The sequence below is a fragment of the Bos indicus x Bos taurus genome, chromosome 21 (genome assembly GCF_003369695.1).
Source record: "Bos indicus x Bos taurus breed Angus x Brahman F1 hybrid chromosome 21, Bos_hybrid_MaternalHap_v2.0, whole genome shotgun sequence".
Classification (NCBI taxonomy): Eukaryota; Metazoa; Chordata; class Mammalia; order Artiodactyla; family Bovidae; genus Bos; species Bos indicus x Bos taurus.
The window spans coordinates 33,447,619-33,473,588 of NC_040096.1; the positions used below are offsets into that span (position 1 = coordinate 33,447,619).

At 58.6% G+C, this 25,970-nt stretch overlaps 2 protein-coding genes across 3 annotated transcripts; one reads left to right on the forward strand and one right to left on the reverse strand.

The window, feature by feature from the left end:
* The first annotated feature begins 695 nt into the window (after positions 1-695).
* On the forward strand, positions 696-2,836 carry LOC113879810 (taste receptor cell protein 1-like). The gene is made up of 5 exons (XM_027521621.1): positions 696-784; positions 926-1,071; positions 1,403-1,479; positions 1,640-1,683; positions 2,142-2,836. The coding sequence occupies exons 1-5, from the start codon at positions 696-698 to the stop codon at positions 2,170-2,172; spliced, it is 387 nt and encodes a 128-aa protein (XP_027377422.1). The 3' UTR covers positions 2,173-2,836.
* An 11,234-nt stretch (positions 2,837-14,070) lies between these two features.
* C21H15orf39 (chromosome 21 C15orf39 homolog) lies at positions 14,071-25,625 on the reverse strand. Of its 2 annotated transcripts, none has more exons than XM_027521257.1 (3): positions 25,287-25,625; positions 17,368-20,223; positions 14,071-15,473 (listed from the first exon to the last, which is right to left on the reverse strand). In XM_027521257.1, exons 2-3 carry the CDS (start codon positions 20,171-20,173, stop codon positions 15,106-15,108), a joined length of 3,174 nt encoding a protein of 1,057 aa, XP_027377058.1. In that variant the 5' UTR covers positions 20,174-20,223; positions 25,287-25,625; the 3' UTR covers positions 14,071-15,105. The 2 variants fall into 2 exon arrangements, with proteins under 2 accessions (XP_027377058.1, XP_027377059.1); XM_027521258.1 differs by having other exon boundaries at positions 17,316-20,223.
* Positions 25,626-25,970: the final 345 nt, after the last annotated feature.

Sequence of the window (25,970 nt, forward strand, 5' to 3'; positions counted from 1 at the left end):
GATCCCTGGGTGTCCTTGGCCGGCAGCCTCTTAATCTCTCGGGTCTCAGTGTTCCTCCTTTGGAGAATGGACAGAATTTCATCTCAGTCACACATACTCTTGTCCTGGGGCCACAGAGAATCAGATGTGGGACCTTAGATGGGGAGCTGGAGAGAGAGGCTCTGTGGGCCATCGTGTCTGTCATAACTACTCGACTGCTCCCTTATAGGGAGAAGGCAGCCACAGACATCACATAGACAGATGGGCATGGCTGTGCGCCAGTACGACTAGACAGATACGGAGACTTGAATGTCATGTAATTGTGCCACAGGATGTTTTTCAACTATCTGAAAAATGTAAAAGTATTTTTAGCTCATGGGCTAAGGCAGCAGGGCTGAACTGAGCCTCAGACTGGATTTGGCTGATTGCTGGCTGAGAGTGTAGAGGTGGGGTGTGCAGCCCAGGGCTCCCAGGAGAGGGGTGCGGGCTGATGCCCACCTCCTCGCCCATCTAGGGGAGAAAGCAGAGCTGGTGCTTTGTGAAGTGTGGCTGCAGATCCTGGACCAACACTTCACCGAGGCCTTGAAGGACAAAACCAGCCCTGACTCCCGGAAACTTCGGGGGCAACTGACGAGATGGGTGAAGTGGGGAGGGGGAGGGAAGAGCAGGAGGCTGGAGGCCTCAGGGAGGGGCCCCAACAAGGCTGCAGTAAGGCCATGACCCTCTTCACCTTCTCTGCTCCCCAGCTGACCACCATCCTCAGGCCTCTGCGGCCCTTCAGCCAAGTGGTGGTGGAGAAGTTCCAGTAAGTCCTTGATGGCTCTGGGTGACCAGGGGCCCAGGGCTGGCCTCTGTGGGTGGGGTCAGGGGCTCAGAGAAACGGCCTTCCTGAGTGAGGCCCCTAGGTTCTCTAGCCTCCTGACACAGGTGGTGATCCTCTGGCCAGGCCTGACCCATTGACCGCCAGGGTGGCCACCACCTTCTTCAGGCCTGCGCCGGCCCGAGCCATCGTGCAGGACTGCGTGCTCCGGGGTCTGCGAGCCCTGCGGGAAACGGAGGGCCTCTCTGTGAAGATGGTCATCCCAGGCCTCGGTCAGTGCCTCCCTCTCTATCTTCTATCCATCTGCCTCCTGCCTCAGGCCTGTTGCCTTGCTGCCCCTGGTTGCCCTGACTCTGCAGCCTGCTGCCCCTCCTCCCCTCCCTTCTTCCTGCTGCAGATCTGTAGGGTCCAAGCCCAGCCTTCTCTTCCTGGGAGCCCTCCAAGGTGGCCCCACCTTCAGAGCTCTGTTCTTGTAGCATTTCTGGGCAAGGACCCCTCACTTGGGACTTCTCTGCAGGCCTGGCTGTGCCTTCTCAGGGGTCTGTGGTCTCGAAGAATGGTGACCAGCCCCAGCCATCTCCCTGCTTTGTTCTGCATCCTCAGGTCAGCCTGACGCCTCCATCCCCTGCTATGCTCTGGCACTCATCATCCTGGGTCTCCTGTTTATTGCACTGGTCCTGGTGAGTGTCTGTCTGGGCCAGGGGCGTTTTCCTGAGAGACATGCTGGACCCTTGACCCTCTGAGTCAAGGTGAGGGCTCGTTTCCCTCCTGAGCCCACCCAAGGGAGCTGAGGGTCTTCCAGCTGGAAAGCTTGGCCTGACCCCAGCCTTCCCATTTCAGGTGTGGAAGCGGAAGACCTGCTTTGGCGTGTCCAGCCAGACACGGTAAGGCACAGGGGTCAGTCCCTCTGGGATGTTTACTCTGGGTGGGGTCTGCCTCCCAGCTGCCAAGGCTTTGTGCAGACATTTCCCAGTGGGTGTTGACAGAGCCTGGGCGGTACAATCACTGTGCCCCAAAAGTTTACCCACTAATGGGGGCTGATCCCAGGGTGGTCAAGCAGAATCCTCTAAATGGGTTCCACTTACCCTCAGAAATGCTGCAGTGGGTGGGTGGACAGAGACAGAACTCGGGGCCCCACGTGGCCAGAAGAGTTGGGACAGGGAAAGAGATCTGGGAGTGGGGGGGTTGCCTCCACCACTGGAGCACCAGGCAGTGACTCCTCCTTAGCCTGGGAGAAGTGGGGACCCCAGGGCCAGGTGGATGCGGAGGAGGGTGGGGAGCGCCATGCTGGGGTACCTTGTGATTCCTGGATCCCGGTTTTTGTCCTTTCCTCCACCCCCAGGTGCCCCTTCCTGCTGTTGCTCCTCCAGTGAAACCAAATTCCAGACCTCTCCTCCTGCCCCAACCTGCTCCCAGCCTTCCAGAGTCAGCGCTCAGCCCTGAGAAGCAGAGCCAGAGCAGAAAGGCCCTAGCCTGAGGTCCCCACAGCACGGGGGGCTTCCTCCCTTCCAGCTCCGCCAAGGACTAGACTCCGAGGGAGCAACAGAGGTGGGCTGAGGGGAACAGCACCTCACTGCCCCCACCAGGGAGACCAGCATGCATTAGCCACGGCAGCCACCTCCACCCAAGGTCTGGGAAAACCCTCCAGGTCACCGTCATACTCAGGTCAGGCCCTGAGGAGCGGAACATGGCAAGATGGAGGCTGCAGAAGATGCGGGAAGGGGAACAGAGCTGGCTTCCTCGTACCTGGCCTGACACGGTAGTGGGGCTAGAGGTATTACTGGCCTCAAGACAAACTCTGGTTGTTTAGGGTATGGGAAATTAAATAACAGGAGCAATCAGAAGTTGGTATAAGAGATTGCTTTTGTTTCTAGGCAGTCATCTGACAGGAAGACATGGGAGAGGTTCGGAGTGGAGGAGGAGGAGGAGAGGCAGAGGACTGACAGGTTCAGGGTGGGGATGGGGACTCCTGGGGGGCAAAGTGTGGTCCCAGTGTCACCTCCGCCTTAGGGCCGGCCACCCTCAGACCAAAGGGCTTTGGGGGCTGGTGGCCAAGGTGAGGCCTGGTTGCTACTCAGCAAACTAGAGCACTGGGTGTGCGCCAGGGAAGGTGGGAGCTGTGGGGCAGGCCCAGTGCAGAGAACAGACTGCCTGGCTGGGGAGACCGAGGAGGGAAGCCAAGCTAAGAGCCCCTCAGAGGCCTGAGGATAGGGCCGTGAAGGCAGCTTTCCTGGAGGACACAGGCAGGTGAAGGCCTTGACTCACAAAGCTCAAGCAGCTCCTGGGCCCCCTGGGATGTGAGAAATTTGGTAGCACAGAGGGATGGCCTTTTTAAGTCTTTACAATATTGCTTCTGTTTTATGTCTGGGTTTTGGCCGGGAGGCAATTGAGATCTTAGCTCTGAGACCAGGGATTGAACCCACACCCTCTTCATTGGAAGGCGGATTCTTAACCACTGGACCACCAGGGAAGTCCCTGTGGGCTTTGAAACCGTTACCTAAAGTGGAAGGGGACTCCAGCTTAGTCTTACCTGAAAGGCTCCCTCTACCTAGAGAAGAGCCAGCAGGCCCAGTGAGAGGACCCAGGAGCCTAGAGCCCAGACCATGGGATTACCCAGCCGAAGACAGCAACTGACACCAGGATGCCAGAGAAGGTCAACTGTAGGTTGGCAGCTACAGCTACTCAGGGCCCCACAAGGCCAGGAGATTCCTCTGTACTTCTGGAATAGGCAATCATTCATTCATACCCCTGAAGGGCCCCTGCCCCCCAAGGCCCTACCCCTTGGTACCCAGAAGACCAGCACCCATCTTGGGTCAGCCCCTTCTTTCTACAACTTTTGACTCAAGGGCCAGAGCAGGCCAAGGACTAGGAACAGGCCCTGGTAGATGGTCTCCTGGCAGTCAGGATACCTAAAACATCCCTCCTAATGGTTTTCTTTTTTAAAAAGTTGTTATTTGACAGTGCTGGGTCTTAGTTATGGCATTCTAGTTCCCCAACCAGGGATTGAAGCTGGGCCCCCTGCATTGCGAGTGGACCACTGGACCACCAGGGAAGCCCCTATTCCTGCTACTGTTTTTCTTAGGGAGGGAGGGCTATGCCAGCCTTGCTCTCCGGAGCTGCCGCCCTTACCATCAGAGTCATTTTAGGGATAAAGGAGAGACGGAGAAGATAATGGCAACCCACTCCAGTACTCTTGCCTGGAAAATCCCATGGACGGAGGAGCCTGGTAGGCTGCAGTCCATGGAGTCACGAAGAGTCGGATACGACTGAGCGACTTCACTTTCACTTTTCATTTTCCTGCGTTGGAGAAGGAAACGGCAACCCACTCCAGTGTTCTTGCCTGGAGAATCCCAGGGACGGGGGAGCCTGGTGGGCTGCCGTCTATGGGGTCGCTCAGATTTGGACACGACTAAAGGAGAGAAGGGGGTGAGATAAGCAGGAACGAGCCTGAGGGCCAAGGTTGGCGGTAAAGCTTAGTCTCCCTGATCTTCAGGTTTTGGTTGCCTGATCCTCCACAAACCAGGCTGCTGAGCATCATGTGAGGCCTTGTATGAAGGTAGAGTTCAGACACACCCAGTGACTTCTGTGGGTTTGAGGGAGAGGGTACAGGGAAGGGAACCCACACGTGGGGACCTAGCTTGGTGTCTCTGGAGGTAAGGTGACAATGCCTGCACCACATAAGGAGAAAGGGTCCACCTGGCAACGTGAGCCGGCCAGATGGACGCCGGGCTGGGCAGACATCACCAGGGTCTGCCAGAGGGCGGAAGGGCCGGCAAGCTATCTCTGCAACACAGACGATAGAGTCTGTCCTAAGCCAGTCTTCCCTGTGGGCCTGATGGTGCCTGCAAAATACTTCCCACGATCCATCATCACACAGACTTGTTTCTCAGCAACTCTGGAGCTGTGCCTCCCCATCATCCAGCTAAATAGAGGCTCAGAGGTGAATGTGCAATGCTACCTTGATCACAACCGCTGCCACCTCCAGAACTCAGTTCATTCTAACAACCTAGCATTCACCAAGTACCTGTGACACAGGGGCTACCATCCCCCCATCACAGCTGAGGAAAGGGAGGCAGAGAGAAGTGACAGTCACAGGGCTGGGCTCAGAACCCAGGCTCCTAACTCCAGAGTCTGCGTTCTTGACTGCGTGCCTATGGCAGAGGTGGGCTAGCATCTGCACCAGAAAGGTGAAAATTCTGCTGCCCACCCAGGGGCAGGGCCTGCAGCCCCAGGTTTGCGGAGGTGGCAGGGCAGGGAACAAGGCAGCCCACTGGGCCAGGCTTCTCCAGGGCCTGCACGCCAGGGAAAGTGCTGTCAGCTGAAACCCCCACCCCACACCATGCACTGGGAATGTTGAATCGGCACCTGCTGGAGGCCAGGGAAGGGACTCAGCTCCCACTGCACCTGAAGGAGTGGGAGGCGGGCAGGGATGGGCACTCGGCCTCCAAGGAAAGCATGACCCCCCGGCTACTCCAAGGCCAGACCCGGGCCTATCAAGGTGGCTGTGTCTCTGGTGAGGGGCTGGTAGACAAGAGATGCAATGTCCGTGAGGGTTAAGGACAGATGAGGCAATAGGCAAGGCAGTTATGTTCAGAGGGAGCCTGGAGGGGCCAGAAGTAGACAAAGGTCAGCTGGGTCCAGGCCTGGCCCCCTGGAGGGACAGCAGGCTGGGGGAGGGGTGTCACTCACCAGCCACAGTGAGGGAGCTCAGCTCCACAAGCAGTTGGCCAAGGTCATCAGCACCTGGGGACCATCTACCAGGCCTGGCTCTGTGCTCAGGCTTCTGCTGGCCTGAAGTACGGAGGGTGGCATGCACACATGCTAAGTCATTTCAGTCGTGTCCACTCTTTGCAACCCCATGGACTGTAGCCTGCTAGGCGTCTCTGTCCATGGGATTCTCCAGGCAAGCATACTAGAGTAGGCTGCCATGCCCTCCTCCAGGGGATCTTCCCGACCCAGGGAGTGAACCCAGGTCTCTTGTGTCTCCTGCATTGGCAGGCAGGTTCTTTACCACTAGCTCCAGCTGAGAAGCCCAGGGCTGGTGGCAGGGCGGGGGCAGGGGGGCGGCTTGCCCAAAAGAGACTACAGGGGCCACGAGCTTAAACAAGTTTCCTCCTGGGACATCTTGTCCACATAAGTGAGACCTTATCCCCACCCTCAGCCTATAGCCTGGTCGAGGCTTGACAAACAGATGTCATTGCTGCAGGGAGGGGCCTAACCTCGCCTGAGACATCCAGCAAAGCTGTGTCTTGCATCTGCCAAGAAGATTCATCAACAGAAAGACCTTCAGGTCTAAGTCCAGGGCCCAAGAACTATGGGCTAGATGTCCATCCAGGGGCTGGGAGGTGGCAAGGCGATGGCCCCAAGGCTCCAGCAGGAAGCTGTGGTAACCAGAGCCAGTCTTGATGGGGCAGCCCTGGGATAGCTGTGCCCTGGGTCCCTCAGGGTTAGGAGAGGGGAATGCCAGGGGAGGGGTTTAAGGACTTCTAGGGTACCTGGATTAGGAAGCAAGTGTGGGTATCCTGCCCAAGGCCAGGTAAGAACCAGGGGGCTTCCCTGGTGGCTCAGATGGTAAAGAATCTGCCTACAATGCAGGAGACTGGGGTTAGATCCCTGGATCGGGAAGATCCCCTAGAGAAGGAAATGGCTACCCACTCCAGTATTCTTGCCTGGAGTTTTCCATGGACAGAGGAGCCTGGCGAGCTACAGTCCACGGGGTCGCAAAGAGCTGGACATGACTGAGCAACTAACACTTTGATTTTTCACTTTTCTCATCTAAGAACGAGATGCTGCAGCCCAGATGTCATCTCTCCCCGAACAAGAGATGAGCTGGCAGGGAAGCCAACCCATCTCCTCCCTCCCCCTCCTAACCAGCTCTGAAGGGAGATGAGAGGCTTTCGCAGGGCCCGTTCTGGCTGACTTCTCTAGCACCTGGTGGGGGTGGGGAAAGTGCAGTTGAGTGAGAAAGAATCCAAGGTTCCACTCTGCCCCTGGACAAGCTGCTTGCTATCTCTGGGGCCAGGAGACTCATAGGAGAACGGCCAGGTTTGGCGGTCCTGAGCCCAGAACCCAGAACTACCCATCGAGAGGACAGCCTATGGAGTCTTGTCCTCCTGATTCTGCCCCCAGCCCCTGGGAACAGCGTCCTCCCAGCTCAGAGGCCGTGGAGATGCAGGGGCTGCACCTGCTTTCGGCTTTCATTCTGAGCAGGGTTAAAAAGGTGACAGGCAGCTTCGCGGGCTCCAGGTGCTCCGAGGTATACACTGAAGGGCACAACACCGTCAGAGTATTAAGACGGTGAATAGGGGCCCCAGGCCATTCTGGATCAATACTCTAGCTTTGTTTTGCCACAGAGACTCTAACCAGGGAAAACCCCTGCTGTCGTAAGAGGATGTCGATATTGCCTTGGAAGGCAAACAAGGGCAACCTCAGCTCCCAGCAGGCCCGAGACCAAAGGAGGCAGGGTTTTGGGCTGTTCTAGAAGGTGAGTCTGGGGCAGACGAGGGCCTTACCCTGAAGGGATCACAGCCATCTGGGCCCTAGTTTCGACTCACCTGCTGCTGCTGCTAAGTCACTTCAGTCGTATCCAACTCTGTGCGACCCCATAGACAGCAGCCCACCAGGCTCCCCCGTCCCTTAAAACCCAGCCCTAACATGAACACCTACAGAAAGCTGTACAGTGAGGAGGCAAGAAGTGAAGGATGACCCGTGGGGAAAAGGTTCGTAGGGCTAGGGGAAGGTTTGAGCTGGGCCACGGGGCAGTCAGGAGGGTAAGTGACAGGCATCCTCGCAGGGTCAGCCAGGGAAGCCAGGAGGGACAAACGTGCGGTAATGGGCATGTTCCAGGAAAGAGTGGGCAGCACTTCCCCCACACACATCACTGGGGCTGAGCGAGGCCAGCCCATGCACCAGGGGCAGTAGGTACCCATGCGCTGGCCCACCTTGGCTGCCACGGTGCTAGGAAGATCTGAGGTGGCAGGCAGAATCTGCCCCCAGCCTCCACCGACACTCACTCTGGCTGCAGAGAGCCAGTGTGGCAAGGACTCTGCTGGTGGGCTAGCCAGTAGGGGAGGCCAGGCCCCTCCCCCGCCTGGAAGGGGCTTTAGAGATGGGCGGGGACCCAAACTTAGGCTTAGCAGCCTACCCAATCCATGGAGCCAAGAAGACGTACTAGAAACAGACTGGATTTTAGGAGGCCAGCAAGGAGGACAGGAAGCACCTGGACAGAGGAGAGGGAGGCCTCGAAGCGTGGACTCCACTAGGCATGGCCGCCAGGGAAGGACTGGGCTCGCTTCTGTCATTAACAGCTGGGGCCATGGGGGATCTATCCATCTCGCTGCCTCAGCTGGCCTTTGAAGAGGAAAGGAGGGATAATTGCCTCTCACATGGAACCCAGGACAAAACAAAGCATCAATCCCACAAGGGTAGGGAGAGAAAGGCCAGGGGCAGCAATGGGTGTTTGGGGCTGGGCAGGAGAAAACTACCTTCTTTGGGGGCCAAGGAGAAAGGAAAATGAGCAGGGAGGAACTCCCAGACATTCGGCCTCAGGCCCTTTTCCAGCCACCCCCTAAGCAGGCTTCTCCTTGCTCAGCCCGTAACTTGGGTGGCACTATTCTTACTGTCAGGATGACTTCCAGGCTGAGCTGGGGCTGGGGTTGTGGGATGAGCAGTGCGTAGATGATGTGCATGGAAGTGGAGAAGGGCATGGGAGCCTTGGTGGCCAGGCCCTGGGTACAGGCAGGCCATGCTGTAACAACCTGCCATCTGTGACCTCCAACTGTAAGGTACCCACATTCCAGGCCAGGACTGGAGCCAGGGACAGAGTGGAATGGGACACAGGCCACCCAACCAATACCAGGGCTTTGGGCCTGTTGGTCGGCTGGAAAGACAGAGGGACTCTGCTCGAGGGAAGAGCAGAGTCCCTCTGTCTTTGGGCCTGGACTGCTCAGACCTGCCTGTGGGACAGGGGCGGTCCCACAAGTCTGACCAGAGGGGACTTGTAGTCCCCCCAAAGCGCCCAGCCCTTCACACCCAAAAAAGAGGGACAGAAACACCAGGCACTCCCTGCTGCTGGCTACAGCCTCCTGCGGTGGTCTCCAGGACTCCTGAATGAGTCGAGTTGGGGGCCCCAACAGCCAAGGCAGAAGGACAGCTGGGTCCTCAGGACTGAGCCCTCTGCCCAGGGACACTCCCACTGCCTGGCTAAACCCTGAGAGCCAGGGCCTGGTGCCGGTAGGCTCTGCTTGTGATGTCCTGGGGGTCATTATACCTCTATGCCCAGGGGCTCCAGTGTCCAGGTTGTGGATGGGCCAGCAGTCAAAAAGCAGGAGGCTGTGGATCTAGACTGGTCTGAGGGCCTGGTGTGGGTTCCCCAGCCACAGAGCCAAGGGGGAAGGGGCACTGGGCTCTCCCTCACTGAAGTCCGTGTCATCAAACTCCAGAAGGGTCCCCGGGAGGAAGACCAGCATGAGAGGAAGTATTGCAGGAGCCTCAGGGTGGGCCCAGCTGAAGCTTAGGACCCACATCAGGGAGGTCAGCCTCGGGGCCACAAGGAAACAGGGAGACCTGCTGGGGCTGCGTGGAAAGCACGCCGGTACACAGAACGTGGCATCAGCCGAGCAGGGAGAGGTCTCCTCGAGGCAGGCCAGGCACCCTTTGCTGCAGTGCTGCAATGCGGGCACCCAGACACACATCTCTGCGCAGCTGGGGGCAAATTCTGGATGACACAGAAAGAGACCGAAAAGCCCAACTGCCACTTCTGAAGAACCGGGAACAAAAGCAGGATACTGCTCATGCCCTCTGCACACAGCACCACCTAAGGGGTGGGCAAACCACCTAAGCCACCCCTCCGACCCAACCCCCGAACACACATCTACCCTCATCCCATATAAGTAACCTGCTCGCCCCCACCACCACCATCCTGAGAGCAAGCAAGCAAGGGAAACTTACTTGTTCTGGCTCCTCCCTGCTGCAGCAGGGGCCCTAATAAAGACTGGCCTGAATTTCCCGTCTGGCCTCTGATCAATTTCTATTGATTAAGGAGGCCAAGAATCCTGGTCGGCACCATCCCCACCAGTCCTGAGGAGTGTTGGAGGAAACCAGGCTGCCAGGGGCTGGGGCCAGGGGTACCCAGGCCAGAAGAGGGGCCTGAGCTACCTTCAGTTGGGGCAGCATCAGGTCCAGAGAGGCTCTAAGCTGGACAACTGGCAAAGGCTGGGGAACCAGAGACTGGGGGCCTGGAACACCCACCGGGCTAGAAGCAGCAGGCAGAGCCGGTGGGGACCAGGTATAGCGGCTGGGATTCATGCCACCTGTGGGGCTTAGCAATGCCAGGGTGCTGGTAGACGGGGCTGGGGAAGACAGGCCCCCTGGAAGCTGGCGTCTATGTGTCCTCAGAGCCAGCAGGTGGCAAGCTGAGAGGGGAAGGGAAGTCCAGTCAGGGTGGCCCTGGCTCTCCCATATTGAGGAGGCTCCAAGTTTTGCAGAAAGGCGGGCAGGGCCCAGGGCTGTTGGAGGACCCAGGCCTCCCCAAGCAGGGGCTTTCATCACCATTTATGGTGGATGGGAGCCCAGGCCTCACTGAGGACCCTTCAGAAGGAGGGCCGAGCCCTCAGCAGGCAACAGGCTGGTGGAAGCTTCTAGATTTTCTGCTGTGGGGCCCCAAGCCAAACCCCAGTCCCTCTGACAGTGGGGCTTGGGGAAGGAGGTTTAGTAGGTTTGAGGAGAAGCAGCCACCACTCTTGGAATCCCAGGCTGTGAACCATCAGGAGAGAGGACTGCCCCAACCTCACTACCCCTGCGTGCGAAGGACAGGGGCTTGTTAATGATTTTATCTGGGGGCTGGTGCAAAGAGGAGCAGGGGACCCCCTGCCAGGCCTGGCAGTCATTGGAGGGGCCTCTTGAGGTCCTTCCATGGAGCTCAGAGGTTCAGCACCTGCTTTCCAGGAGCCTAGGTCCCTACTGCCCTGAGAAGGCACAGGGGCCTGGGAATTGGGCCCCTGGAAGACAGAGGTGGGGATGCAGGAAGCAGAGTGGCCAGTGCAGGCTGAGGCCGGGGCAGGGTGAGGGGGGCCAGATGGGGTGGCTACAAGCCTCTGAGTGGGCAGCAGCTAGAATGCCCATGACTGGCGTCCCCAAGGAGCCCCCCACCTACCTGCCAACCTCAGTCCAGCCAAGGGAGAGAAGAGGAGGGCCCTGTGGCCCCTCCCCTGCCTTGGGGGCTGGAGGCTGGCCCTGCACTGGGCTGGGCAACCTCTTGGGGAGTACGAGGGGTGGGGGCTGGGGAAGCTTCCCTGGGCAGAGGTCCAGAGGGCAGAGAAAACAGCAGCCAGCAGCAGGGCCCAGTGCCCACCGGCCAGAGATCCCCACTGCCTTCCCCACACCCACCAGCGCTCACCTCTGCTTCCTCAGCTGGGGCCAGGCCTACGGGGCAGCAGGCAGGGTTGGGGGGTGGCCCCAGGGGCTGAGGCAACCACTCCCACCTCTAGAGGGGCCTCTGGGGTCAGCAGAGGCATGTTCCATCAGGTGGGAACACATGCGCCATTTCCCCTGCGGGGACCAAGGGAAAACAGCCCCTTCACTCAACGCCTCAGTGACAACAAGCCTGGGAGGAAGCCGTGGAGGTTGGGAGTGGGGTGTCTTCATGTCCCTCACCCCCCCACAGCCCCGCCCCGCTCTCCTCCCTCACCCATGACACCCTGCAGAGCTGCCCCCTCACTCACCTTCTTGCAGGCTTAACTCCTGGCTGCAAAACCAGTGGGTTGGGACCCTCGGCTGTTGGTACTGAGCTGTGGAGCCAGAAGGGCAGCCAGGGGGCAGGGCCGCAAGCAAACCGAAGGCTCACCTGAGCACCTGCCTCCTTTTATTAGTAAAAGGAAAGAGGCCGCACATAGTGGGGCCACCTGGGCGGAGAGAAGCCAGGCCAAGGCAGGTCTGGGCCCAGCCAACAGAGGGCGGAGCAGAGCCAGGTACAGAACGTTCCCCGCTCCCCACTGGCCCCGAATCCTCAGGACTGGACACGGCCCCTGGTCTGCTCAAGGTCTGGACACAGTGCCTGACTTGATGCGACCATCAGCAACTTCCTGGACCGCTTTCCCCACCTGTGACCCAGAGGGAGTAGTAGTCCGTGTTACTAGAAATGATTCCTGACTCTGTGTCCCCTTGGGAGTTCAACTGAAACCTAGATTCCAGGGCTTTGCCTAAGACCCTTCTCCATGAGGCCCAGGAGAGCATTTTCCAGGTGATTGCTTGAAAAGTCCTGCCTGGTTGCAGCCCAGCCCAGGAGACTTAGCTGGCTGCAGGGGAACTGTGGGGTCAGAAGAGCCACTTGGATGAAACCACAGTGGAGTGGGCCCCGTTCCAGTCTCCTCAAGGGGTGCAGGCAGCCACCACACTCGCTTACACACCCTACCCTGGCTTCCTTGCCCTCAGCTCTTAGCCATCAATATTCCTATCAAAGAATGCAACGGGCTTAGTGAACAATTGTGACGGGTGGTAGCACTGTCTCCCGGACAGGAGGCCTGGGGTAGAGCTTTGGACCCGTCCCCACCACTTAGGCTGGGGCTCCTTGGAACACTGTGGTATCTCCTCCCTTAATAGAGCCCTCAGGCCAGGGCTGTCTCTCCCCTCAGGCTGGGCTCCCAGGTCAGAGCTGTCCCAAGAGATGCAGCCACCCCCACCGCCGCTCCAGCTCTGCTCCGCCCTCGCCCCGCCCCGGGGCCCCAGGTGGACACATGGACTCGGGTGCAGAGTCCTGTCCCTGGGGCCTCAGTTCCTGCCCTGGAATGGCTGGCAGGATGTGCACTCTGGCAGGTAACAAGGGACGCTGTAGGTGTACAAGGCAGGCAGGAAAGAAGGGACAGACGGAGGGGGGCAAGGAAGGAGGGAAAAGAAAATAAGAAAGTAAAGAAGCAAGAATCAGAGCCAAATCCACCAAGGGGCTGGCAACTGTGGACAAAACCCAAGGCTTTCAGTGCAGTCCTGTCTCTCCCTCTAGTAGCCCCGAGTGATTCAGACTCTCTGCTCTTCACCTTCCTAGAAACAACACGAACCACACCCCAGCTCTTCAGGTTGCAGGACTGACTGAGCTGCCAGCAGGATGGACTGAGCCGTAACCAGGCCCCACCCTCTCCACCTTGCTCCCACACTCCCGCCACACTTCTAATCCTTCCCAGATACTTTGCCCGAGCCTCCGCACGTGGTCTTCCTCAGGCCACACCTGGCACTCCCTTCACCTGCATCTTCCTACGTGGCTTCCACGCAGGAAGCATCTCGTCTGGAACCCAAGGACACCTTCTCACTGAGCCCCTTCTGAGCTTCCACTGCACTCTCCCCCTGGGTTCTGCCCTATAGTCACGTGTGTCAGAGTTGCCTGTTTCCTGGTTAGCTCAGTTGACTAGAGCGTGGTGCAATTAATGCCAAGGTCGTGGGTTCAATTCCTGTACAGTCCACAGAGGCGACTCACATTTTGGGTTTCCCTGATGGCCCATACACTGAAGAATCCACCTGCAACGCAGAAGACCTGGGTTTGATTCCTGCGTCAGGAAGATCCCCTGAAGAAGGGAATGGTGACCCACTCCAGTATTCTTGCCTGGAGAATTTCATGGACAGAGAAGCTTGGCAAGCTACACCATCCGTGGGGTCAAAAAGAGTTGTACACGACTGAACACACACTTCCCTTCCCCCATCAAAGGCCAGGGCACTCCTCAGGCCTGTGTGGTTAGACTACAGGAGCCAACGGGTCTACACAATAATGTAGCTGAGCTCAGTGAAAACCCACAGGTACTAGGGTTGATGCTGGTAGGTGTGACCAGCTCTCATGGACTGGTCCTGCCCAGATGGATGGTTAGGAAGCACCTCGGCAGCCCTGAGAACAAACCTGTAGGAATACAGGCCAGCAGAGGCAAGGTGTCTGAAGGGAACCTAAGCCCAGCTAAGATGTGAGAGGGGCTGTCCCAGGGGTGGGGTGGGGGGATGGGGACAGCTCTGTCCTACCTAGAACTTGGCAGGCATGTCCTTGGTCCTGGGAGAGGGGTATGCGATGGTGTCTGGTGACCAGCATTTCTCACTGGGCAGTGGGCTACAGACTAGTAACCCCCAGGACCCACATGGCCAGAGCTAGCGGGCAGAGGGTGCTGGAGAGCCTCGGCACGTGTGGGCTGGGAGCAGAGAGCTGCAGACTGTGAATGAAGGGCGAGGGACCTGGTGATGACACATGGAACCAACCTGTGACACATACCCCTACCCTCATTAAGACAAAGTCAAGCCTCAGGTCCAAAACAACCCAAATGTTTTTAATGTTTAATGGCCTGTCTCCAGGGCCCACAGCCTTATTACAAACCTTAACTAGGCCAGGGGCCCAACTTGCCAGTCTCTGGCTCAGTTCAGCACTCTGCAAGGAGCTAACCACAGCAGGCCTGGCTGCTGGGACCCTGGTGTGGGGAGGGCCAAAGTCCTTACTTAGTTGACATCTTCGGAGACTTCCAGGGCTGAGCTGTCACTCAGCCTGTCCCTTTGAGTCCCTGAGTCCCTGTAGCTGCTTGGCTTCCTGCAAACACATAACTTCTGGGGGAAATGCACCAGGTCACGGCAGCAGCACAGGGAAGTCACTGGGTCAGTTCATCACAGGCCAGGGCCCCCCAGGGGCAAAAGCAGCAGGGCAAGGATGCCAGCCCCGGGCTGTATCCCTATGCCCCTGTGGAAGGGGAAGAGCTCCCTCAGGGAGCTCCAGACTGGGGGGTTAGGGTCAAACCCCCAATGCTGGGGCTGCAGCTCTAAGCTTCCCTCAGAAATGACTCTAGAAAGTGTGTGAGCCACATACACTAGACAAGGGACCACTCTAAGATGACACCAAGACTTTCTGGAGGAAGGCCCCAGCTGAGATCCCGTCTCCTGTCCTGGGGCAGGAAGCAGAGAGCAAACCGTGACGGGTGTGTGTCGGGCACCACTCCACAACAACCCTCTGAGGTAGGCTGTGTTGTGCTATTTTACAAATGGAGAACCATGGGCACAAGAGAGGCAGGGGCCCGCCCAGTTACACAGCCAGGAACAGGAGCCAGGACTCAAGCCCAAGTCTGTTGTGCTCCAAGGCCCACACGTTTTCTCTAATAGGAAATATCCTTTCTGATAAACACCCTCAAGTTAAAAGTTCAGGGGCTCTCAGCCCAGCCTGGGGTGAGGGGCGGGGAGCAGGGTAAAAGCTGGAAAAACCGCAAGGCTGTGTCCGCTCCTAGTCCTCAGTAGCTGGAATGGCAGAAGCGGGGCTTAGAGCGATCCACAGATCTCCAAACAGCAGTGGTGATCCAAGGCTACAGCTGGTGGCTCTGGCTGCCCAACAGCTGCGGGCGTGGTGCGGTCCGGTCCGGTCCTGAGGCCTTGTGGCCCCAAGTGGGCAGTGCCAGGCCATTGAGCCAGGCAGATTCGAGCAGGCTGCGGAAGCGTGCCTTCACCGTGGGGCCGGGCAAGCTGGCGCCAGCAGCAGGGGTGGGGGAGGCACCTCGGGACCCCCCCGCAGCGGTAGCCTCTGCTTTCTCTGGGCCAGGGGTCGGTGGCTTCCTCCCTGGCTTTTTGGCTTTGGGGGCAGCCGACTTCCAAGTCAGGTCTAGGCTCCCCGGCTCCTCTCTGGCCATGGTGGATTCTGAAGAGGGCACTGATCCAGGCTCAGTGTTAAAGTCACCTGGAAAATGAACAGACTGTCAGACCGCAGACCCAGAACACCCTCAGGTCCCATCTTTGGGCCCCCAAAACCAGCTAAACCAGTGGTTCTGCTGTCCCGGGTGAGGGCAGCCCTGGTAAGGTCACAGACATCACGACCCTTCCCAGCACATGCCCACGGACAAGACTGTCGAGCCCGTCAAGCCAAAAAGGCGGGCCTCTCCCCAGGTGATGCCAGCACTATATCTAATGAGGGCCCCCCGCCAGGGCCTGTCTGGGAACAAGGACGAGAGGAAAGGGGCGCAACAGGCCAGATACCACTGGTCTGATCTAAAGGCTCAATGAATAGCTGTGGGAACTGGGGAACAGAGGGGGCCCTGACACATCACCCCCAGAGCCAGAACAAGGGCCAGAGCCCAGGCAAGGCTGGGCTGAGAGCACTGCCCGGGGGGAGGGGTGGGAGGGGGCTCCTGCTTGGAAGGCAGGCTGTCAGGGGAGCCCTGTCTAAGGACACCTCTGAGGAGCAGCTCCACAAAGATACGGAAGGGTGGAGATGGGGCCCCAAAATGCAGCCTGAGGCAGGAAGCTGGACCCCACTTTCATAGACTCGGTCTGGACCCCACTGCCCAGCAGGCAGCACAGGAAAAATGACCCGCCCCTCTGTGGGCCCCAGAGAGCCCAAATGTAGAGATAAGACTGGCTGGGGGGCTTGTGAGTGAGGCATCAACACCCATCCACCTTCATTCCTTCTCATCCAAGAATAGAATACTTGCATTTGCATGTTCTTTGCACCCCATTAGGGCAAATAACTCAATCTCTTAAGTGCTCAGGGGTCAGCAATGCTCGTCACTCAGACCCCAAGCTCCACATCTATACCTTGTTGCCTCAGGTCTCCTCTCTATGGAGCCTGGACCAGATGGAAGTCCAGGGGAAGGCTGCCAGGATGGGAAGGGGACAGGAAAGAGTTTCTGCGGAGACAGAGCCAGAGGCCTGGAGGACGGAAGGTCAGGTGGGCGCGGACTACAGAGGGGGCCTCAGCCTTCGATGCCAAATGTCCCGAAGCAGGACAGGCAGCGACAGACACCACTTGGTGCCATCACCAAAGCCCTGGCTAAGTACGATGGCCACGGTCCACCCGGGCGGCACTCAGCCCCTCCTGAGAGCAAGGTCCAGCTGCCTGACCTGATGCAGAAGATGCCCTCAGACACAAGGTCACAGGCGAGCATACCACGCACAGACTTCATGTGGCAGGGAAAAGCAAACCACAGAACAGCACTCCGACTCACAGGCAACTCCAGTGTCTGCCTGGGAGGACGGGGGAACTACTGAGTGCTGGGTGAGCACAGTGCTGCTCGCTGAGCTGGGACAGACTGGGGTGGGAAGCAAGTCAGGCAGATGCTCAGGAGTGGGGTTGGGTGAAGCTAAGGGTCGGGAGAGACCCCAGGTGCAGAAGCCCAGCAAGCAATCGGGGACTTGGGGTTTGAGCTCAGAAATGTGGAGCTGGGGCAGGACACACACAAGGGGAAATGACCTCAGACAGAACTCAGGGCCTGGTCAGAGCCCCAGGAACACCAGAGGAGAGACTTGCACCAAAGATGGAAAAGGCACAACGGAGGAAGAAGCGGGGCAGGGATCCGGGAAGGAAGGCCAAGTTTCCCTGGGGACACAGCAGCTGGCAAGCTGACATGCTCAGGGGCTCACAGAGGAGGCTGTGAAGGTGCTTGTTGACACTGGGGGTGAAGAGGGATGGGGGCCCCCCCCAGGAAGCCAGCCCCTGCCTTTCCCCCGTACCAGGCATGAGTCCTTCCCAGAGGCCCAGGAATCCCTCAGCCCCCAGCGGTGACCACTCACACAGCCCACACACCTGTCACTCGCTCACACAGCTCCGGCGGCTACGGGGGTGGCCCCATGCTCACCCAGCTGGCGGCGGACGCAGTCCCGCCACTGCAGGCCCAGCAGGTCTGGGTAGATGTCGGGCAGCTGGCGCAGCGCCAGCAGCTTCAGCATGCGCGAGGTGCAGCCGTGCAGGGCCCGCTCCCGCAGGGCCCGCTCCTCCGACAGTGTGGTGGGCCGCAGCTCCACGCGGTGCTCCTGCAGCACGTGGTCCACGGAGGCGGGCGGCAGCCGCGGGAACAGCCGCTCCTTCACCAGGTGGATGGGTACGAAGATGGCTCCGGCCCGCACCACGTGGGGGAAGGGGCACTGCTGCGTGCACACGAAGCTCTGCAGCTGCGACAGCAGCTTGCCCAGCAGCCCCTGCACGCCCTGGCAGTCCTGCCACGCCGCCCGGCCCCAGGGCCCAGACGTCGCGAGCCATTCGCGCAGCTTTTCAGGTGGGGAGTGGGCCACGGAGCCTGAGATGGCATCACACAAGGATGCGTGCAGTCCTGCGAAGTGCTGCTCTGAGGAGTCGGCCGTGGTGGGGGTAGAAGCTGGGGAGGGGCCAGCAACTGGAGCGGGAGCTGGAGCCGGAGCCGGTGCGGGCGACGGAGCTGGGGCAGGCATGGAGGCAGGGGAGGCCATGGCTACAGCTGGAGGGCTGGGCAGTGTCAGGCCAAAGCAGGCCATGGGCAAGGGCTGGGTGAGCATCTGTAGTCCAGGGGGCACGGGAGTGGGGGTGGGTACGGGCTGGGCTGGGGCAGGGGCCAGCGTGGGCACAGAGGGGACCACAGTTGCAGGCAAGGGTGCTGGCCGGATGATCTTGAACTTTCGAAACATGAAGGCCACCGAGCTGTGGAAGTTGGTCCTTGGGGTGGCCTCTGTGGTCACTGGTAGCCCAGGTGGTTCTGGCACCTCTGTGACTGCCTTTTGCAGGCCCTGCGGATCGGAGACCGTGTCCCCTGTACCTGGCACGTTGGAGACATTGCTTCCTGTGGCCGGCATATCCACGGCTGCGGTGGGCTTGGCACGTCCCATGGGATGAGGGACCTTGGTGGGGGAGGCCTCGGCGGTGGTCTTCTTCACACTCAAGTCCAGAGCCACCTCCTCCTTAAGTGAGGGGTGCTCACTGGAAGGGGCTTCCTGGGCAGGCAGGGACCTTCCACAGTCTCTGTCGTGGCTCTCATTGGGGGCTGGGGCCAGTTCAGGCTCAGCTGGGGCCTCGGGTGCTGGCACATCCAGGTAGTCACGGTAGGGGGCCAGGCTGAAGACATTGTCGATGACCGGCATGGGTGGAGAGCTGGGGGGCAGTGAGCCCTCATTCTGTGGCAGAGACTGGCGCTCCTGGGCACAGGGTGGGAGCGGCGGTGGGGTGCGCGGAACTGGACTATCTCCGATGACAATGGGTGCCCCGGGGTGCTCATCAAGCCGGGGCGGGGGCTGGGGCTGGGGCTGGGCCTGTGGCTGGGGCTGGGCCTGGGCCTGTGGCTGTGGCTGGGGATGTTCCTTTCTGCAGCTGGGCAGCCACATCTTCTCCTCGGCTTCCTGCACGGGCTTCTCTGCAGGCCTCATGGGCTCTGAGCACGGCCGGCTGGCAGGCAGAGGCTGGCATGCCCGCTGGAATGCCCCGGGCTTTGGCAAGGCCTGCACACTGTTCTGGGAAGGTGGCATCCCTCCAAGTCCTGGGGATGCTCCATAGAGAGAGAGGTCCTCCCGGGCATAGGGGAAGCCCAGCGTTTGGGGGGCAAAGTCCAGTGGGCAGCGTGGGGTGAGAGGCGGCTCCAGCTTGAGGCCTGGCGAGGGTGCCGGGAGTGGGGCGGAGGGGTAGGCGTAAGGGTCCAGCCCCACTGGGGGCATATAGGGTGTCTGAATGGCCTGCTGCCTCAGGTAGGGGCTGTTTAGCCCACCAGCTGGGTACCCGGCCCCCTTGGGGGCTCCCAGTGGCTGCAGTGGGAGCACTGAGCTGTAGCTGCCTGGCTTCTCTGGGTGGCGACAGGCTGGCGGGCAAGGCACGGGCTGTGTGGGGTGGGGCAGCGGATAGTGTGGGGGCGCTGCATCCTGGCAGGCTGGTCCTAGGGGTTGGGCCAGCTGGGTCCAAGGACTCGGGGGGCCCTCAGACAATGCCTGCTTGGGGTCCCCAGAGTAAGGACTTGCATACTTCGAGGCCAGGAAGCCTGTGCCATGGAGGGCCCGGTACTTCTCCAAGAAGGCCTGGCAGGGGGAGAAGCTCACCGAGGAGTCTTTGTCAGATGCCCCAGCTGGCACCCCACGCAAGAAGGTGCCATCCAGGAACTGGCCCTTGCCAGAGGCTGGGGGCAGAGAACAAGATGGGCCCACTGGTGGTAACAAGGACCCGGTCACCAGCGTCCAGTCAACATCCAGAGGCTTCTTCGGTGCCCCCGCTCCCAGGCAAGTCGCGAGCCCGTAACACAGGGGGCTACGGTAGACAGGTTTGGGTGCTGCCAGTGGGGGACCTGGGTAGGAGTGAGACTGGGGACCAAAGGGCAGGAGCTCGACAGGGCCAGAGTCCTGCACCTTCTCAGAGCTTTCTGTGGACGGGCGGTAGAGCAGGCAGCTGGTCAGAAGATTGTTTGCTCGGAGTGGGGGTCCTGCCATGCTGGTAGGGTACAAGGGTGGGTACGGGGTCCAAGGTGCCAATCGCTCAGACCCTGTCTTAGGAGGAGCCCCCATGGGGCAGGAGAAGTAGGCACCCTTGTAGCTGCAGGAGTCCTGGTTTCCAGCAGAGGGGGGCAGGCTGTGGCCGGGCCCGGAGTCTGCCTCCAGGCGGGGCAGCTTCCCATACATCACAGGCCCCAGGGTCCCCAGTGGCCGCTTCTCCGCCATCACTGTGAAGGCTTCAAGCCCTCCAGGGCCCCAGCTACTCAAACGCTGACCTGGGAGAGAGAAGAGGCAGGGGCTGTCAAAACACAGGCCACAGGCAAGCAGCAGAGAACTGCTGTTCTCACTGACTCACTGCCATGCCTAAGAACTTGGCACTTGGTAGATGCTCACTGAGTACAATCACATATGGACACGAAGTACACCCATTCATGTATGGGTTCACATATGCTAAGTACACCCATTCATGTATGGATGAATGAATGCATGCAGGAGCCAACTTTATTTCTAAAGCTGTAAAACCCTTGGCTTAAAGAATTCTTACACAGTAGCTCTACTATACCCCTACCCCACTCCGGGAGTCCCTTCAGTTCAGCTTTACTCCACTGACTCCCAAGACCCCTTCTGAAGTTTCAGACTCTGGGGTCACTTTGCTTGGTTACTCCTCCTGCTCCTGCTTCCATCCGTGTATAGATGAGGAGTCCTGTTTATCCCAGTCACTGATGGAAGAGATGGCATGAGAAGCAGGCTTCCTACTTCCCACTACAAGCTCTGAAGTCTTAGATGCCACAGTGATTTCCAGATTCCTACAGCAGCCAAGGTGTGGAATCAGGCACTGTCTAGAAATCCAGACTTCCTGCGACACTCTAGATCTCATTTTCTGACCTCTCAGTCTTCTTAAAAAATGGCAGACAGACCTGGAACCAAGTCCCTAGGCCCAGAAGGACACATACTGGCTTGGTTTTATTATTACTTTTTATTATTATTATCTTTTCTTAAAATTTATTTATTTTATATATATATACTTTTTTTTCTGCTAATGCAGAAGACGTGGGTTCAATCCCTGGGTTAGGAAAATCCGCTGGAGAAGGAAATGGCAACCCACTCCAGTATTCTTTTTTTTTTTTTTAATTTATTTTATTTTATTTTTAAACTTTACAAATTGTATTAGTTTTGCCAAATATCAAAATGAATCCGCCACAGGTATACATGTGTTCCCCATCCTGAACCTTCCTCCCTCCTCCCTCCCCATACCATCCCTCTGGGTCATCCCAGCGCACTAGCCCCAAGCATCCAGTATCGTGCATCGAACCTGGACTGGCAACTCGTTTCATACGTGATATTATACATGTTTCAATGCCATTCTCCAAAATCTTCCCACCCTCTCCCTCTGCAACAGAGTCCATAAGACTGTTCTATACATCAGTGATTCTTTTGCTGTCTCGTACACAGGGTTATTGTTAGCATCTTTCTAAATTCCATATATATGCGTTAGTATACTGTATTGGTGTTTTTCTTTCTGGCTTGCTTCACTCTGTATAATAGGCTCCAGTTTCATCCACCTCATTAGAACTGATTCAAATGTATTCTTTTTAATGGCTGAGTAATACTCCATTGTGTATATGCACCACAGCTTTCTTATCCATTCATCTGCTGATGGACATCTAGGTTGCTTCCATGTCCTGGCTATTATAAACAGTGCTGTGATGAACACTGGGGTACACGTGTCTCTTTCCCTTCCGGTTTCCTCAGTGTGTATGCCCAGCAGTGGGATTGCTGGATCATAAGGCAGTTCTACTTCCAGTTTTTTAAGGAATCTCCACACTGTTCTCCATAGTGGCTGTACTAGTTTGCATTCCCACCAACAGTGTAAGAGGGTTCCCTTTTCTCCACACCCTCTCCAGCATTTATTGCTTGTAGACTTTTGGATCGCAGTCATTCTGACTGGTGTGAAATGGTACTTCATAGTGGTTTTGATTTGCATTTCTCTGATAATGAGTGATGTTGAGCATCTTTTCATGTGTTTGTTAGCCATCTGTATGTCTTCTTTGGAGAAATGTCTGTTTAGTTCTTTGGCCCATTTTTTGATTGGGTCGTTTATTTTTCTGGAATTGAGCTGCAGGAGTTGCCTGTATATTTTTGAGATTAGTTGTTTGTCAGTTGCTTCATTTGCTATTATTTTCTCCCAGGTGAAGGCTGTCTTTTCACCTTGCTTATAGTTTCCTTTGTTGTGCAGAAGCTTTTAATTTTAATTAGGTCCCATTTGTCTATTTTTGCTTTTATTTCCAATATTCTGGGAGGTGGGTCATAGAGGATCCTGCTGTGATTTATGTCACAGAGTGTTTTGCCTATGTTCTCCTCTAAGAGTTTAATAGTTTCTGGTCTTACGTTTAGATCTTTAATCCATTTTGAGTTTATTTCTGTGTATGGTATTAGAAAGTGTTCTAGTTTCATTCTTTTACAAGTGGTTGACCAGTTTTCCCAGCACCACTTGTTAAAGAGACTGTCTTTTCTCCATTGTATATTCTTGCCTCCTTTGTCAAAGATAAGGTGTCCAAGGTGCGTGGATTTATCTCTGGGCTTTCTGTTTTGTTCCATTGATCTATGTTTCTGTCTCTGTGACTGGCTTGGTTTTAGAGAGTAGCAGTCCCCAGGAGAGGTGGCCCAGGGGAACCTTTGGTGTAACCCCCACCCTCACCCAAGAACAAACCCCAGCAGGAGAGCAAAGACTGTCCAGCAGATGGCGCTGTGGCACCAACAGGAAGCTCCCACAAAAGTGCAGGAGGAGAGCCTGTGTCCATCCCAGCCCCCAAGCTGCAGTTGTCCCAAGGCACACGGGGGCAGCACAGGACCATGGAGCAGGTGGAGAGGCGAGAAGCTGTGAATATCCAGGGAGGAGCTTCTATGGGTCACAAAGTGCTAGTTGGCAATGACCCCCTTGTACTGAAGGAAAAACCGAATGCCAGAGAAAGACTCTAAGGTCCCCAAGCAAGGCCAGGCAAGGCCCAGAGAGGTCAACACGGATTTCCTCAAGGTAGCAGGTACCCCGTGGCCCAGGCGAGGTCATCTGAGGCCAGTCTGCTAGAACCACACTGACCTGCTTCTACCTCCCCCAGTGCCCTGTTCCCCGAAACCCTCAGGTGGCTTAAGAAGGATGAATAAGCTCAATCTTGCTATGATTAGGCCGTGGGCCAGGTGTCACAGGTTTCTGTCACCAAGCCAAGACCAACCTCCACCCCCCCCTCCCAACCCCTGCAGTTCTCTCCCTTCAGCTGGTGACCAATGACACCCACAGGCTCAGAGTTAGACTGGCACATTTTGAAAATATGCCAAGAAAAGCCAAGGGTATTATGGGAGCCAGTGACCACCCTTATTCCAGCCTAAGTGCACCAAGGAAGCCGGGCAACACTCAGACAGTTGTCTCACCTCCTGGCCAGACTAACCTCAGACCAGCCTGAAGCAGCAGATGCTCCTGAGAAGACAGGAAGGGGCAGCGGGGCCACAATACCGATGGCAGTGCCCTACAACAGGGCGCTGCATCCCAAGGGGAAAGCCTCCCACCCCGGTGCGCAGCGGCTTTGCAAGAGGTGGTTGTATGGTTGGGGGGGGGGGGTGGTGTTGAGACCCCTGCCCTTGGGGAGCTCTGGGTTAATTAAGTGTAGGCTCTAGTCTCACTTCCCCCACCCCACCACTCCTTGGGACCTTCTCCATACCCAGCCCCGGCCCCCAAGAGCCATTCTCTCCTGGGCTCTGCCCATTGTGTGCCCTTCGCCCTGGGGACTTCCTGTGACACCCCTGGGACTCATCCAATAAAGGTGAGGCCACTTGGGACCCCCCAAGTCATTGGGGGAGAGATGAGGGCTCCAGGGAACCAGCAGAGGGCTATGAAGGGTATGGGGGTAACACGACCTCCTGCTATTAGGAGGTGGAGAGCCCAGCACACAACCCCTCAAGGCAAGGCTCCTCTCCACACCAAGTGGTAGCCCAAATGTAGGTGCCTCCTTCCCTCACACAACCCAAGAGGCAAGCAATTGTTTGAAGAAGGGCAGGGCTCCAGGGAGCAGGGCCACATCACCCTTGGGGCCACCCAGCGGCTTCCTGACAAGTTGGAGCTGGGCTGGTAGGCCCATTCTCAAGCAGCGCCCAGGAGAGAAGCCCACTGCCGCCGTGCCATCCCTGCCCTAAACAGCAGGGGGCGCAAACAGCTCTCTGGCCCAGTTCCAACGCCTAAGGGGTCTCCTGATAGACATTGGGCAAGACCAGGAAGAAGAGAGCGATCCTGCCCAGCTGTGGCCAGCGCCTCTTAAAGGCTGAATCGGCTCCGCTTCCCGTGTTATCACACCTCCCCCGGCTGAGGTTTTGGGCCCTGCGTACGCTACAACCGCATCTAGGGGCAGCCCAGGCTCTAGCGGTGGGGGAAGGGTGGCGGGATCCGCTCCACGCCCCTGGCCTCTACCTGCCTCGCCCTGAACTCCAGTGCCTGGGGCCCTCAACCGACCGACCTGGCCTTGGGGCTGCCGCCGCACCCGACCCCGGCGGCTTCCGGCCGGCCCCATGCTCTATTCGGTGGCGCTGGGGCGCACGTGCACCCCAGCAGGCCGATACACAGGCCGCCACCCATGCAAACCCGTGCCTGCAAGTACATGCCTGGCCCGTATCTGCACACACTCCCCTCCAGAACTGCGTTCTCCCCTCGCTCGGGGTCCCGCACACGTGTGCACGCGGGCAGGTCGGCGCACCGGGCCCCACGGACCGACATCTAAAAACTGGCGGGAGGGCCGGGGCAGGGGGCGGCCCGGCAGCAGAGTTCGGGCAGCCACCGCCTCCGGGCGATCCCGCCAGCCTGGGCTGCGGCCAGAGGGTGAGTCAAGCCTTAGCGAGGAAACCGCAGGGCCGTCCCGTCCCAGCAGGGCGCGTCCAGGGCCCCAAGGCGTCTCAGTGCCAGCCGCCCCCAGGCCAGGCCCCCGCCGCCCCCTCATCTCCGCCCGGGCAGTCCACGTGAGCCGGGCCCCGCGGGAGGCCCGAGGGCTCGGCCTTAGCTCCTCTTCGCCAGCCCCGCGCCGGATCGGTTACCCGAGCTCCAGAGCGCTACCAGGCCCCCGGGGCCTCGAAATCCAGGGAAAGTCGGGGCAGCGGCGCGACCCTTGCCCGCAGCCCGCCCGCCGGGGTCCCCCTCCGCGGCAAGTAGGAGCCACGCCACATCGGCCCAGGCCCAGCGTGCTCCATCCCGGGACCGGCCGGTAGGGGCGCCCTGGGGCAGCGCCACCCGCCCCTTCCCCACGCGCCGCCCGCAAACTCGGCCCAAGTTTCCGCGCCCGCCGAGTGGGCGAGCTCCTACCTGCAGGGCACCCGGCTTCCCGCTGCTGCTGCCCGGCACCGCGGCCGCATCCTCCAGCGCCGCTGAGGACGCGCGTCCTGGTCCGGCCGGGCCCTGCGCGGGAAGTCGCGGTGAGCACCGAGCCCGGAGCCACCCTCCTCGCTGCCGTTCGCGCCGCCGCCGGGCGCCGTCTGCGGTCCCGGGCGGGGCGGGCTGGGGGCGGAGCGGGGGCGGGGCGGCCCGCGCAGCAGGGGCAGAGCCCGGCCGCGCCTCTGGGAGCTTGTGCTCCCCTGAGCCCCGGGGTGCAGAGGGCCTGCCTCTGCCAGCCCTCCGGGAACCGGGCCGCCGGCGCTGTGCACACTCTGTAACCCCCCGCTCTCCGCGAAGCCATCGCCCGGCGCGCCCATCACACGCCTCCGTTAGACCCTTCATTCATTGCCACTTTTTAGTTCTGTGAACTTGGGCCTGCCACTTGACCTCGCTGAGCCTTAGTTTCCTCATTTCGGTAAAACTGGGATTACATTATATTATAATGGTGGTGTCGTAAGGCTTAGAAGTGTTGGTATTAAATATGTGACTCTCTTGGCTAGTACAGTTGCGTTGCTGCTGCTGCTGCTAGGTCGCCCCAGTCGTGTCCGACTCTGTGCGACCCCATAGACGGCAGCCCACCAGGCTCCTCCGTCCCTGGGATTCTCCAGGCAAGAA

Bases quoted from the DNA above. Each gene is read 5' to 3' on its own strand.
- LOC113879810 (XM_027521621.1), top strand. From the start codon at position 696: ATGACCCTCTTCACCTTCTCTGCTCCCCAGCTGACCACCATCCTCAGG. The intron at 785-925 runs GTAAGTCCTTGA...TCCTCTGGCCAG, and splicing joins GTGGTGGTGGAGAAGTTCCA to GCCTGACCCATTGACCGCCA. The intron at 1,072-1,402 runs GTCAGTGCCTCC...CTGCATCCTCAG, and splicing joins GATGGTCATCCCAGGCCTCG to GTCAGCCTGACGCCTCCATC.
- C21H15orf39 (XM_027521257.1), bottom strand. From the start codon at position 20,173: ATGGCGGAGAAGCGGCCACTGGGGACCCTGGGGCCTGTGATGTATGGG. The intron at 15,474-17,367 runs GTGAGCATGGGG...TTCATTTTCCAG, and splicing joins CTGCGTCCGCCGCCAGCTGG to GTGACTTTAACACTGAGCCT.